The sequence below is a fragment of the Prinia subflava genome, chromosome 2, assembly GCF_021018805.1.
Source record: "Prinia subflava isolate CZ2003 ecotype Zambia chromosome 2, Cam_Psub_1.2, whole genome shotgun sequence".
Taxonomy (NCBI): domain Eukaryota; kingdom Metazoa; phylum Chordata; class Aves; order Passeriformes; family Cisticolidae; genus Prinia; species Prinia subflava.
This window is the reverse complement of record NC_086248.1, coordinates 23,273,251-23,285,930: the sequence shown is the minus strand read 5'-3', so window position 1 is coordinate 23,285,930 and position 12,680 is coordinate 23,273,251. Positions and strand designations below refer to the sequence as shown.

Genomic DNA, 12,680 nt, shown 5'->3' with positions numbered 1-12,680 from the left:
TCCTTTAAAAAACACCGAGGAAAATGGCAAAAGACTGCTGACAAAAGGAAAAATGGCAGAGGCAAAACTATGAAAAGTCAATAGTTCTATGCTTACAGCAACCTCATGGACCAGTTAGACTGTAGTTCTTATCTAACCACATCTCTAGGAGATAGAGATAGCAGAATACAAACATCATTGACATAATGACTCAAAAGTGTTCAGACAACAGCTGAAAGGGATGCAAAGGGTCACTGCAAAGATGTGGCACTTGCTTTGCTATAAAAACTGCAGTGGCTCTTCATCCTGATAACTCAGCCTGAGCCTTGCCATTCACAAAGCAGGTCTGAAAACTCTTAGACCCCATATTCCCTCTTACAGTGCTGCAGCTGCTAGAAATGTAAGTACTGAAGCAGTTCACAAGATACATCAAATACTCCCTGTTCTAATTTGCTGTAACTTGAGAGGCGAAACTCTTTATTCTTTTTGGCATCTGTTTGAAGACTCCTGCTGCCTGCCTAATCTTGGTATCTATTTTTACTAGTTTTATGAAATGTTATGTATCTCTTCTGAATGTAAAACCTAGAGCAGGTTGAAAGCTCAGAAAAGTTCTGTTCTAGTAATGGGTGTTAAGAGAAAGACTTAGAGTTGATTGACATGAAATTTTTTTGGTGTGGAAAAATTATACTCCCAAATTTACAAACTTTAAAAAATTGTTACTGGTAAGAAAAATCTACATGAGGTTTCTATGGTCATCTCTTCTTCAATTTCTCATTATGTTTTTCAGTTCCTAGTGAGTTGCTTTTCCTTTGGGAACTAATTTGCAGTACCCCAGCATTAATCTTAAAGAATCTATAGTGTCTATTAAAGCTAGTTGTCTTACCATTCACTTAAAAAATGGATGCTGCTTGTAACAGGAATATTTTATGACAGACATTCATAGTCATTCACTATTTATATTTTAATCTCATTAGAACAAAATAAAGTGCTATTTAAAAGCATTGATTTTTTCAAAGTATTAATTCCAACTAAATTGAAATTTAGATAGGCATAAAGGAAATTGCACTTAACATTCAAAAGCATCAATTAACATCTACAAGAGAAATATCACACTGAACCCATGGCTCAAATAAATTAATACATGACCTCCCACTATACATAGTTAAAAAGTACATAATTGGGAGAAGGGTGAAACAGTTCCATTTTCCATGGGGCTGCTTATACTGTTCTTTTAAGAAACTTCAGAGTCAACAACTTTATCTACAACGAGTGGTATTTGATCATTGTTAAGTCAGCTTTTTAACTTGTATTGATGCTTAAAAAAAAAAGTATTTGCATCTGCTTTAGCCCATTCCTAGTATCCATTTTCATAGTCCTCTGTGGAAATTAGTGTTTACATATACATTACACATCATGAGTTAGCCTTCTAAATCAGATTGATCTTCTCTTACAATACCTTATCTTCAGCCTTTCCTTTGAAGGGAATTTTTATTTTAACTAGATTAATTTATACACTATTATCAAACTTTTACCAGTCATTAAATACAGATGTTAATAAAGCCAAACAAAAACCAGACTTTGAAGTGTAAGGAATTGCATACATCAGTATAAATTGAGCTTTCAGTTAAATTCCATTCACAAGACATACTTTAAAACATAATCCCTTATCCAACTCTTTTCTGTATTTATTTTATCTTTCCTAAAAATCTCCAACTTAATATTCTCCAACTGAATGTCTTGTGCTGAACAGAATCTACTGCAAGCTTAAAGTAGAGTATTTGCTTTGGATTTGCAATGTGCAACAGCCTGTTGAAACACTAATATATTTGATATTTGCAGCTGTAAGGATTTTTTTCCTTTCAAAGGTCTGATGCCTTTCAACAGTCTATATGGCACTGCTTGAACTGTAAATACTCTGTTTGATTTATATAAATAGATAGATGTGAGTGTATAACATACGTCCAATACCTACATACCCTAAAAGAGCCAACTATATTGAAAACTGAGTAAGGAGCGCACTTTACATCCCAAGATGACACTCATAACACTCCACAGCACAGAAAGAAACTGACTTCTCTGAAGTCATACTTTTTCAATGAATTTCCAGGATGCCTAACAGTTCAAAGATCTCAAATCTGCTAACACTGAAGACAGTCTTCCATAGAAGAGATTGAAAAAGACATTACAGCTTCAGTGTTACTCAGCCATGATTTGGGGCATTTATAGGTATATTGTGACTTGCAGCTGTTAGGCAAGAAGTAAGACTACTGAGAGAACTGTTAAATAAAGAAGGAAACACCCAAATTCATAATGAAATACCTGCCTATTTTCTTTTATAATTATTTATTTAATTTTCTACAGATGAAATATCCTTTTGAAGTGTGAGAAGTCAGATCTTGCCAATACCACTATAGATGGGAAGACACAACTTCACTTACAGGATGAAAAATCTAGAACACAAATTAGAAGTTAATGTAGTTTAATAGTCAAACTAGAATTCAAAAATTTTCAACAATATGAAGTGATTCTGAAGAAGGCTCTGAACTTCAGCATCACGGCAGAAAGTGCTCAAAAAATTAAACTTCCAAACAAGAAAACATTAACTGAGAATTCTCCAAATAGGAACACTTGTACAAGAAATTCAATATCTTTCTTAAAGATGTTGTTGGTACTAACATGCAATTTAAAGAGATACTGACTTCAGTTTGCCTTTCATTGTATTGTCTTTACTCCACTAACTTCATCCATCCAGTTAGAAGTTCTGAAGGTTTCGGAAAAGCAGAATTAGATGCAACAATTTGAAATTATTTCTCAGGAAAAAATGTACTAGATATTCTCATTTTCACAAAATTGTATTGTTAATTTATCCCCTACTTCCCCTAAATATCATTCCAAAATCTGAATTAATTTTCAAAAGACTTCTTTTCCATCAGCATCTCCCCAGTATATTGCCACTTTCAGTAATACCTTTCACCTCTGACACTGAAGTGATTTAATCTGGGAGACTGATTGAACAAGTCACCTACAAACTTGAATTTTACTGTGCCAGTGATGCACTTATTGGGTATTCTAAAACTGAGTTCAGTGAACTGCTTATTACATGTCAGTCTTTTCAAATTTTTAGCAATAACTTGGTAAATTCAAAGGTGATTTATTTGGAAACATCTTATACTTTTTGTTCAAGCATAGAACATGTTCATTGCAGTCTATATAATATCATGGCTTTAAGACACAACTTTCTGATAATACACTTAGATATAACTTTGGGGTCAGACCATTTGCAAAGGCACTGAACAATGACTGATAATATATTTCAGTTTGTTCATTGCCTGAATTTAACAGTATCTATATTCTGACAAGTCATGAGAAATTTGAATGGATCTCTCACAAAAAAGATGGAGAAGCAAAAGGTGTAATTTGTTAAGATCTTCTGTTAAGTGTGATATATACTGAGGAATCACATTTATTTGTGGACAACCACACCTGATTTGTATGAAAGCTAGGAAAACTTGCATTTTTAGGTTAACTCACATTTTGCACACAACTTGCCACTATATAGAATGATGCAAATTACATGATTTCTGGTTTTGTTTTGCTGTGACTGCATGCACTTAGGCTGTTACATGCTTACTCTGGTAGGCCTACTGTGACATGGAAACTGGTGGAGGAGGCTGGACAGTTATTCAGAAACGAGAAGATGGCAGTGTGGACTTCCACCGGACGTGGAAGGAGTACAAGATGGTAAACAATGTTCTCTGAAGCCTTAATACCAGCTGTTATTATTATTTGAAATCTAATATGCTAAAGTTACATTAATAGCATCCTTAAAATGTAAGCAACTTTAAAAAGTTGTCTTTGTCCTCAGATGCTCATTATGAAAATGTCAGAGTAGTGTAAGTTGTTTGCCTAAGCAAACTTGCAAGTGTGATGTTTGTTTTTAAAGAGAAACCTTACTTTTTTTTAATCAACTGTTCCATCATATGTCTACATTTTTTGAGTTGTTTATATTTGTGTTTCTAGTGGCAACAGTAGGAACTGCTCCAAATCTACTAAGTAATATTGATTCACTGTTTCAGATTCCTGAGCTTGTCCTTGTTGAAATCAACTTTTTGAAACATTACAGATCAATAATCCCCATGGACACAGTAAAATTTTTAGTTGACAGGCTGAAAATGATTAAACTTAAAAATTGATAAAGTGATCATTTCAAACTCAAAGGAAAAAAACCCACCCGTACAAAGTTATTTAAATATACAACTTGAATTACAGGGATTTGGTGATCCTGCTGGGGAGTACTGGCTGGGAAATGAGTTTGTTTCTCAACTGACTAATCAGAGGCGCTATGTTCTTAAAATTCAACTGAAAGACTGGGAAGGAAATGAGGCATATTCATTGTATGACCAATTCTCTCTAGCAAGTGAAGAACAAAAATACAGGTAAGCAGAAAAGTAGGATCTAATTTAAAAAAAGTTCTGATAGAAGTCTTCTAAACTGTGTAGATGCATGGCCTTATTTCATACAAATCATAACTGTTTTCCAGTTCACTCAGAAAATAATGTTTTCTCCATTTTTCATCTCTTGCCTAAAAAAATTTCTTTTTCCAGAGGAGAAAATATGTATTTTACCAGTGTATTGTGAGTGAGTATAACACACAAGATGCAAAGATGACGAGATAGTATGGAATAAGATAGGATACATGTGCCAATGTAGTGGGTGACAGTGCACAGTCATTAGGACAATAGGAAACTGTAGGCAGTTGCTCTCAAATCCTGATTCCCTGCAAAAAATACATTTCTGGAAGGTGGATGACTAAGATGAATTATACTGCAAGGATTTTCCTCGTCAGTGTTTTCTAGGAACTGTTCTGTTGTCATACTGAGCACACTGAGGTGATGTGGCCTTATCCTTCCGTGAGCAACTGGCCTAGATTCTCAAAAACTCTCCCACCTGTGAAAATGGAGCAAATGTGCATTTCACCCACCACTAACTTGTCAGTTTAAACACCAAATTTTAATGGACCTATGATTTATGCTCTAATCCTGTAAAATGTAAAAATTCACAACTTCTTCTTAATTCTTGGTTAAAAGAATAAAAAATACAAATGTTAAATAAATATTTTATATAAATATTATCATAGTATTATACACTTTAAATAGTATCATAGTATTACACACTTTGAAATATTATCAGCCACAGCTGAAATGTATGGGCAGTTCACAGTTCATTCACCAGGCTCTCTGTAAATGCAATAAATAGTTTGATTTATTATAGAAGAACCTAAAGACTTCACAGTATAACAGATGATTTCCTACTACATGGTCCATGAAATGTTTCTTTGTAAGAGTCTTACAGATTCATGGAGCTTTGGGTGACTGGACAGAAAAATTGTCTACATGTAGATGAATTTTTCCAAGATCTCTAGCAACTATTTGTTGTAAATAAAGTCAACCTGACACACGAGACAACTAATGCTGTTATTTCATCTCAGGTCTTACATGCAAACAAAGCAATTCAAAACTATCACCATCTGCCCCCCACAAGATGCTAGATCTTAATGCCTTGGTAGTGTCTAGTTGTCTCAACTCCAAAGTAAATATTTTTTCATCTGGAAACAGTCAGCATGTATAGCAGAGATTTTTTTTTTAAGTAATGCTTCAAAATACTTGGGCAGCTTTTGCAAAATGGGTGATTGCCCTTGTCCATTTACAATATTAAAAGACAATTACTGAAAACTAAGACGGTAAAAGCAATTTTATTGCAAAATGCAAGCAAGCAAGGAATTCATCATAAAATGGAGTGGTTTAAAGAATATATTTAACATTATGAAAAAGAAAAAAAAACAAAGAAAGTATTCAGTTAACATCTTCCACGCCTCATCCCTGGCAGTACTCAAGGCCAGGTTGAATAGGGCTTTGAGCAACCTGATCTACTGGAAGGTGTCTCTGCCTATGGCAAAGGGGTTGGATCTAGATGATCTTTAAGGTCCCTTCCAACTCAAACAATTCTATGACTTTGTGATCCATTACATTAAAAAGATTAATACATTCTGAATGCTGGAAATATTATGAGTTAGGCCATAAAACTGAAATATCTTCATATTAAACTGAGATCAGAATGGACTCAAACTTCCTGATCTCAAAGCTATGAAGTCAAACCAGGTTGCTCATGGTTTTTCATTTGGCACAACCTACTTGTCTTTCCTCATGGCAAGAAGTTTTTCTGATATCCAGTCAGAACACCTCATTTCAATTTCCATCCACTGCCTCTCATCTTCTGTTATACTAAGCTGTACCTTTAAAAATTATTTTTAATAGTGTAAATAATACCATGCTTATATTAGACTTCAGATGATACTTGAAGACCCAGCCCAGGCTCATACATTATACTTGGAACCTTTAATAGCATTTATGTTAGAAATTTGCTTGTATAATTTTGAACTCATCTAAAGAAAAAATAGTGATTTTTAAAAAAAGATAATTAAAATCTGTAATGAACTGATACTTTGAAACCTAAATGAATATTAATTAATTATTAAAATAGGGAATATGAAATGCATTTAAATAATCTGTTAAATTACCAAAGACAATTTCTATCATAAGCAGAGAATTACATACAAGATGAAGATTAATTGGGGGACTAGTTAATTCTCCTCAGAGAGTCAGGTCTTGTCTTTAAGCAAATAGAATATCTCTGAGAAGCATGAGCTATTTGATATAGAAATGCAATCACCAAAAAAATACTGTGGGAGCAGAGGGTTCAAGTCCTTCCAATTCAAGGCACACAGGAACAGCTGTTTAATTGCCCAGCCCAGTTCGGTGCCCTGTCTTTCCCCACTGAGACTGCATTGGCCCCAGTGCAAGCAGATCCCAACAGCAGCAGCCTCACTGAAAGCTTACCCTGCCAGGGAATTGAAGCAAACTGAAATACTTGTGATGAGCTAATACCAAAACTTATGAATGATGTGAAAAGGATGAGTAATTAGGACAGGGAAACATTGAGAAACTTCTAAAATACCATTTACTAGTTCATAATTAACACTCCTGGTAAGGCTGTTATCTCATATATGTGGGGTTGTAATGCTGTGTTGTAGTAACAGCAAAATAGGAATCAAAAACGTTTGGTTTAAACTTTTGAACGTAATAAAAATAATTGCATGTACTGTTGCATTGAAGTACAAAAATGTACTTTCAGTGTTAACAAATACATGATCTGTATGAAAAATCCTAGAAGTTACTATCTACTTGCTCTCTTCTAATAGGACATGAACAAACACATGTTCATTAGAATATTGTGCTGACCATTTCTATTCATCTGAAAACATTGTGCTGAAAAACAGCTTACACCAGTACATTGGCCAGAAGAGAATTAAATCATTTGAACAGGATATTTATTGCAAATTATTCCATCATTATTTTGCAGATAACTACAATCAACTTCCACGTAATAATTGTTTTTCCATTTTTCACTTCTACAGGATTTACCTTAAAGGACTTACTGGGACAGCGGGCAAAATAAGTAGTATAAGCCAACCAGGAAATGATTTTAGCACAAAGGATGCAGACAATGACAAATGTATTTGCAAATGTTCACAAATGCTAACAGGAGGTACTAATGTTTTTATGTTTCTCCGTCTTCCTATTTTTATTGGCACTGAAATTGTCTACGAGAAAAATAGTGATAATTTTGACTTAGTAAATTTTAATTATTAAAATGTTCAAAACTCATGGATAGAAATAGTAGTATGGTGACTCCAGAAGAAGTATTTTACCATTTGACAAAAGTTAGTTAAAATAAAACAAGGGAAGTTAAAACTGCAGGGAAAATAAGTCCCTGAAGTTGGGGCACAAGAAAGTCTGTAATTGTGGAACTAATCAGAGACACAGCAGATTCCTCTTCTGAGGAATGGAGATACATTCAGAAATCAAAACCCAGCACCCTGCAGAAATCTCTTTCAGAGATTCAGTTTGTCAGTGAAATGGCTCCTGATTCTTTAGGCATGAGCCCTCTCCCTAACTACCCAAGAGGAAAAACCCTCAAGAGCTGCTGTGTGCTGCAAGTGCCACAGAAGAATACAAGAATTTAATTCCTTATTTCAATATAGTTATGAAGTGGTAAAGATCATAAAGATAGACCACACATATATCTACATTTTTTCTCATGATTGTTCACTAGTTATATTTGAGTTCTGTGTGGTAGTTTTATCTTCAATTACACAAATAATTCTATATAATTTCTAAACCTAGAATTCCACATTCCGAAATGTAAACAAGTGCTTTGTAAATTTGGCTTCTGTTTTTGTTTTTTTTAAGCAATTGTTCATTTTCCTATAGCATAAGCTGCAAGAAAAAAAAGACAGCTTCAGTTTACCCAAAAGGATATTTGGAATACTGCCCTGCAAAACAGAACACATACACACTAGTGCCACCATAACAGAAATATAAAAATATTGTTTTATTAATAAAAATAATTTTCCTTATGACTCACTAACACGTCAGGACTATACGGATACAAAGTACATTTGGGCTGTTTTTTTTCCTTTCCCTTCTTATGAAGTTCCAGGAGCTTTTGAACTGACCTGCCCAGAGAATTGAATAATTCCTCTAGAAAGAATTAAGAAAGGAGTTTAAATCTGTGAAGAACAGGAGTTTACCAAAGAGTAGATAAAACCAAAGGCAATTCAGTATCATTATAGTTTGTGTTCTGCCCTCAGATGTGAATAATTAATTGATTGAACAGTTTCCCCTCTCAATTTTAAAATACAATTTATTGCATAAGATTCAAGAATATGTAGTTGATACATAAATACATTTCTTTCCTGAGTTTGGGGCAAGTATTGTATACCGACACTTCCAAATCATAAGAAAAAAACCCTGGGTTTAGATTTCTTTCTCATTTCCAGACAACAAAGTGACCTTAAATATTATTTTGAGAATTACTTCTGCTGATTTCTGTCTTGTGTCTTGCAGGATGGTGGTTTGACGCATGTGGTCCTTCTAACCTCAATGGAATGTATTATCCATTACGACAGAACAACAACAAGTTCAATGGCATCAAGTGGTACTACTGGAAGGGCTCGGGATACTCGCTCAAAGCTACAACTATGATGATTCGACCAGCAGATTTCTAAATGCTTTGTCATTATGTGAATTTGTATTGTATAGTCTTCAAAGACTCATTTTACCAAGCAACTTGTCTCATTTTTTCAAGCCCAGAAGCATGAACTAGTGTTCTGAAAGGATCAGTTCAGTACAGTTCCTGAACTGCAATCGCCTTGATCAGCTAAAGCTCATATTATTCAACCAGTCACAAAGTCTAAAGCATCAACCTGATATAACAGTGATTTGGCCAAATGACTCAATAAAAAGAACATCCAAGAAACCATAAGACAACTTAAGGACTCTGTTTTACTGATCGTTTCTGTTATGTATGTGTTAGTAAATAACTGGAACTGTGAAGTAAACCCTAAAATACTTTTAGGAATATGCATTTCACCTCACCTTCGAACTTTAAACATTAATATAAAACACTTAGCTAGATCTAGAACTATTTATCTTTCTGTGTCATGTGTGCTCTTTATGTACATTAAAAAAACACTGTTCTGTAATTAGCTCAATCCTAGTTAGGGAATACATTCTTTTCCCCCACAGTCTCCTAAACAACTTTCTACACTTACTTGAGGATTTTTCCAGTAATCTGTATGACTGTGTTTAACAGAGGACAAAAAGCATTTAAATAGTTTGCATGTATTCTTGGGAAATACCATTTACAAAATCATCATGTTTTCAGTCTATTTCAGTCACTGTCTTCAAATTACAGAAAAACCCTATAAATTACAATATAGCATATATTCCTATACATTTTTACAAAGATTGCACTTTTTTTCTTCCCTTGTCATTTACTTGTAAAATAACTGACCAGTATTTTATAAACTGAGACAACGGCATTAACACCAGATGTCCGGTTGTCTATGACAATCATTTATCACCTGGTGCTGTAATATATCTATATGTTTTGTAAAAATAACCTAACTGAAAAACATATGCATGTTCTTTGATACAATTAAATTTATGCTCATGACTTAAGATACAAATTACTACATTTTAAGAAAAGGAAGAAAAATAATCTGAAAATTATCTAAGGTCACACTATGGGTTTTTTTCAGTAAGCTTAGGACTTCTGCCTAAAAATTCTCTGTAGGTAGGCCCTCAGTGTATGCCACAATGTGAATAAATTGCTCTACTGGGTGATCTTTGCTTTTTTTTTCCCTCCTTCATTTTATCACTATATGCTTTAAAACTGTGTTCTAAATGTGCAAATCAGATTGAGAAGATATTTCTTCATACATCACAATAACTTAGTTGAGGTTTTCCACCAAACTGAGTTTAGCTTTTAATTCTTATGCTTATCCTTTGCCTAATATTTTTGTAAAACTTTGATTTCAGCAGATACTGAATTAGTTACAATGTAAGAACTTAACCCAGAACAAAACCCTAGACATATTCCCAGAAGCTAACTTAACAAAAGGTATTGTAAGGGCAACAAGGCTTGTGAAGGATCTAGAAAAAATATTGTATGAGGAAGGGGTGAGGGCTATGGGGTTGTTTAGAGAAGAGGAGGCTCAGGGGGGATCTCAGCATTCCCTACAATCACCTGAAAGGAGGTTGTAGTGAGGTGGGGTCTGATCTCTTTTCTACTGTGCCGGCAGTGACAGGCCCAGAAGAAATGGCATTAAACTGAGACAGGGGAGATTCAGATGAGATATTAGAAAAAAAAATCAGTGGTCAGGCACTGGAATTGAATTGGAATTTCAGTGGCCATGGCAAAAATAATTTAATACTGCATGGCTAGTTTTGATTTGTTGAAAAAAGTTTATAGAATTTGAGGCTTTCTGATGACTGTTCTGGGAAATTGATCAAAAATACTGATGTATGACATTGAGTGGATCAATTGTTTAATGAAACTTCATTTTTGGGGAAAAAGGATCAATTTATCAACACAAATGTAAAATTTTAGAGGGAAAATATCTTTAATTGACATTTCATCTAAAGAAGATTGCATGGCTTGAACTCCAAACACCAAAGTGAAGCAACAGGAGGACATGTCAGAAGGAAGGCGATAATAGGAAACAGAAGGCTGCAAAAACTGCTTTGGACTTGGTACAAACAAATAAAACATAACAGCAAGGTAACCCCTACTTTTAATTCCTTCCTGTAATCAAATAAACAGTATGTGAAACTAGAATGTACTTCCATTTTCTCTAAGTACTTTTTAGGAAGCAGGAAAGAAACAAGAAGAAAACAAAAAGGCAAATAAAACCACCATTCATGCTCAAATAATAATCATATCTTAAAAAATAAGGTATCTGTTACAGTAAGAAATGAAAGCAACTAAATAAGGGAATGATTGTAATGGTAATGGAAATATTGCCTTCGACTCCAACTTTGTTCCTTTGCAAGAACAGCACATTGCAAAAAGAAGTGATTCAGGTTCTTAGCACAACCCTAACCTCCCTCAATTTTACATTCTCACCATCTCTCAAATTCTCCTTACTTCTGCCTCAGGAATAAAACCTCTAAATGGAATCTCAAAAACAACCCCAAGTGGAATCACTTCTAATGAATGCTGTGCACATTGTTACTGATAGCATACTTTGTTATTCATCAAGGTGGTCTGAAAAGAAACAGAAAACTCAAAGCAACTTAACATGAAATTCAGTGTAGATTTTTTCAGAGAAATGCAGAATAGGGGAAAAAAAAGACCATGCTTCTTACTTATTTTTCACATAAAGTTTTACCATTCTTACTGTATTTGCTATATAAACCAATCTACTTTCTCATTTTATGAAAAAAATATGAAATTATAATGGATAGTTAATTTCTTTAGGGTTATTTGAGAATAACTGCTACAGTTTCCCTAAACTTTGAGAGCATACAACTTACAATCACGAAATAAAACCTTATGTTGAATATGTAAATTTACATAAGTTATAGATTTAGAAAGAATGCTAAACAGAAGTTCTTAACAGTTAATAAAATTACAGTAAAAATAAATCTCATACTCCATTTAACTGTATTTTCTTCAAAGCCTCTATGAAACTTTGAGACACTATTTTAAATTGCAGACACTAATTTAGTGGAGGGAAAATTATTGGAATGATTGACTAGTAACCAGCTAAAATTCTACTTGTTTTAAAACCAAAATAAAATTCCTGTTCAATAAATTAAAATACATGAAGTACACTGAGGTCTACACAGGTACACCATGCCTCCATATATCCACTTTTGCACTAATTCCCAATTCAGTACTTGAGAATGATTATTAGAGGGAGAAAAAATGCTTTATTTTTTCCTGCCTAGCAGTTCTAGAAGACCACAGTAATTTTCCATTACCCAAAAAAATGGAAAAAAACTGGGCCAAAAAAATTGAGTCCCTGACCTGTAAATCTTTCCGTTTGGCAATAATATGCCTCTCCAGTTTGTATACAGGTACAGATAGAAATAAAATTAAAGTACATTTATACTCCCCTAAGCTGCTGGTTTATTCAGATGTTAATTGGTGAGCCAATATTTTGCATTTTCCACATGTACCAAAGTTTTTACACATACTTCAAAAAGTAGTGGATGAAGAAGAAAATAACTCCTGACAGTATCTGCTTTAGAAAATATTTTTCTAGTAGGCTTTCTTATTCACAAAACCTATTT

General features: G+C 33.9%; 2 protein-coding genes across 5 annotated transcripts in view; one reads left to right on the top strand and one right to left on the bottom strand.

The window, feature by feature from the left end:
- ANGPT2 (angiopoietin 2) overlaps window positions 1-11,220 on the top strand; it is a 42,828-nt gene extending 31,608 nt beyond the window's left edge. For both annotated transcript variants that reach the window (XM_063389347.1, XM_063389348.1), the window contains 4 exons: window positions 3,619-3,720; window positions 4,249-4,415; window positions 7,454-7,584; window positions 8,946-11,220. In XM_063389347.1, the coding sequence (XP_063245417.1) occupies window positions 3,619-3,720; window positions 4,249-4,415; window positions 7,454-7,584; window positions 8,946-9,106 (561 nt within the window). In that variant the 3' untranslated portion in view covers window positions 9,107-11,220. The remainder of the gene's footprint in view (window positions 1-3,618; window positions 3,721-4,248; window positions 4,416-7,453; window positions 7,585-8,945) is intronic.
- The window catches only part of MCPH1 (microcephalin 1), a 124,209-nt gene that overhangs the window by 67,098 nt on the left and 44,431 nt on the right, over window positions 1-12,680 (bottom strand). The gene's annotated exons all lie outside the window — the stretch shown is intronic.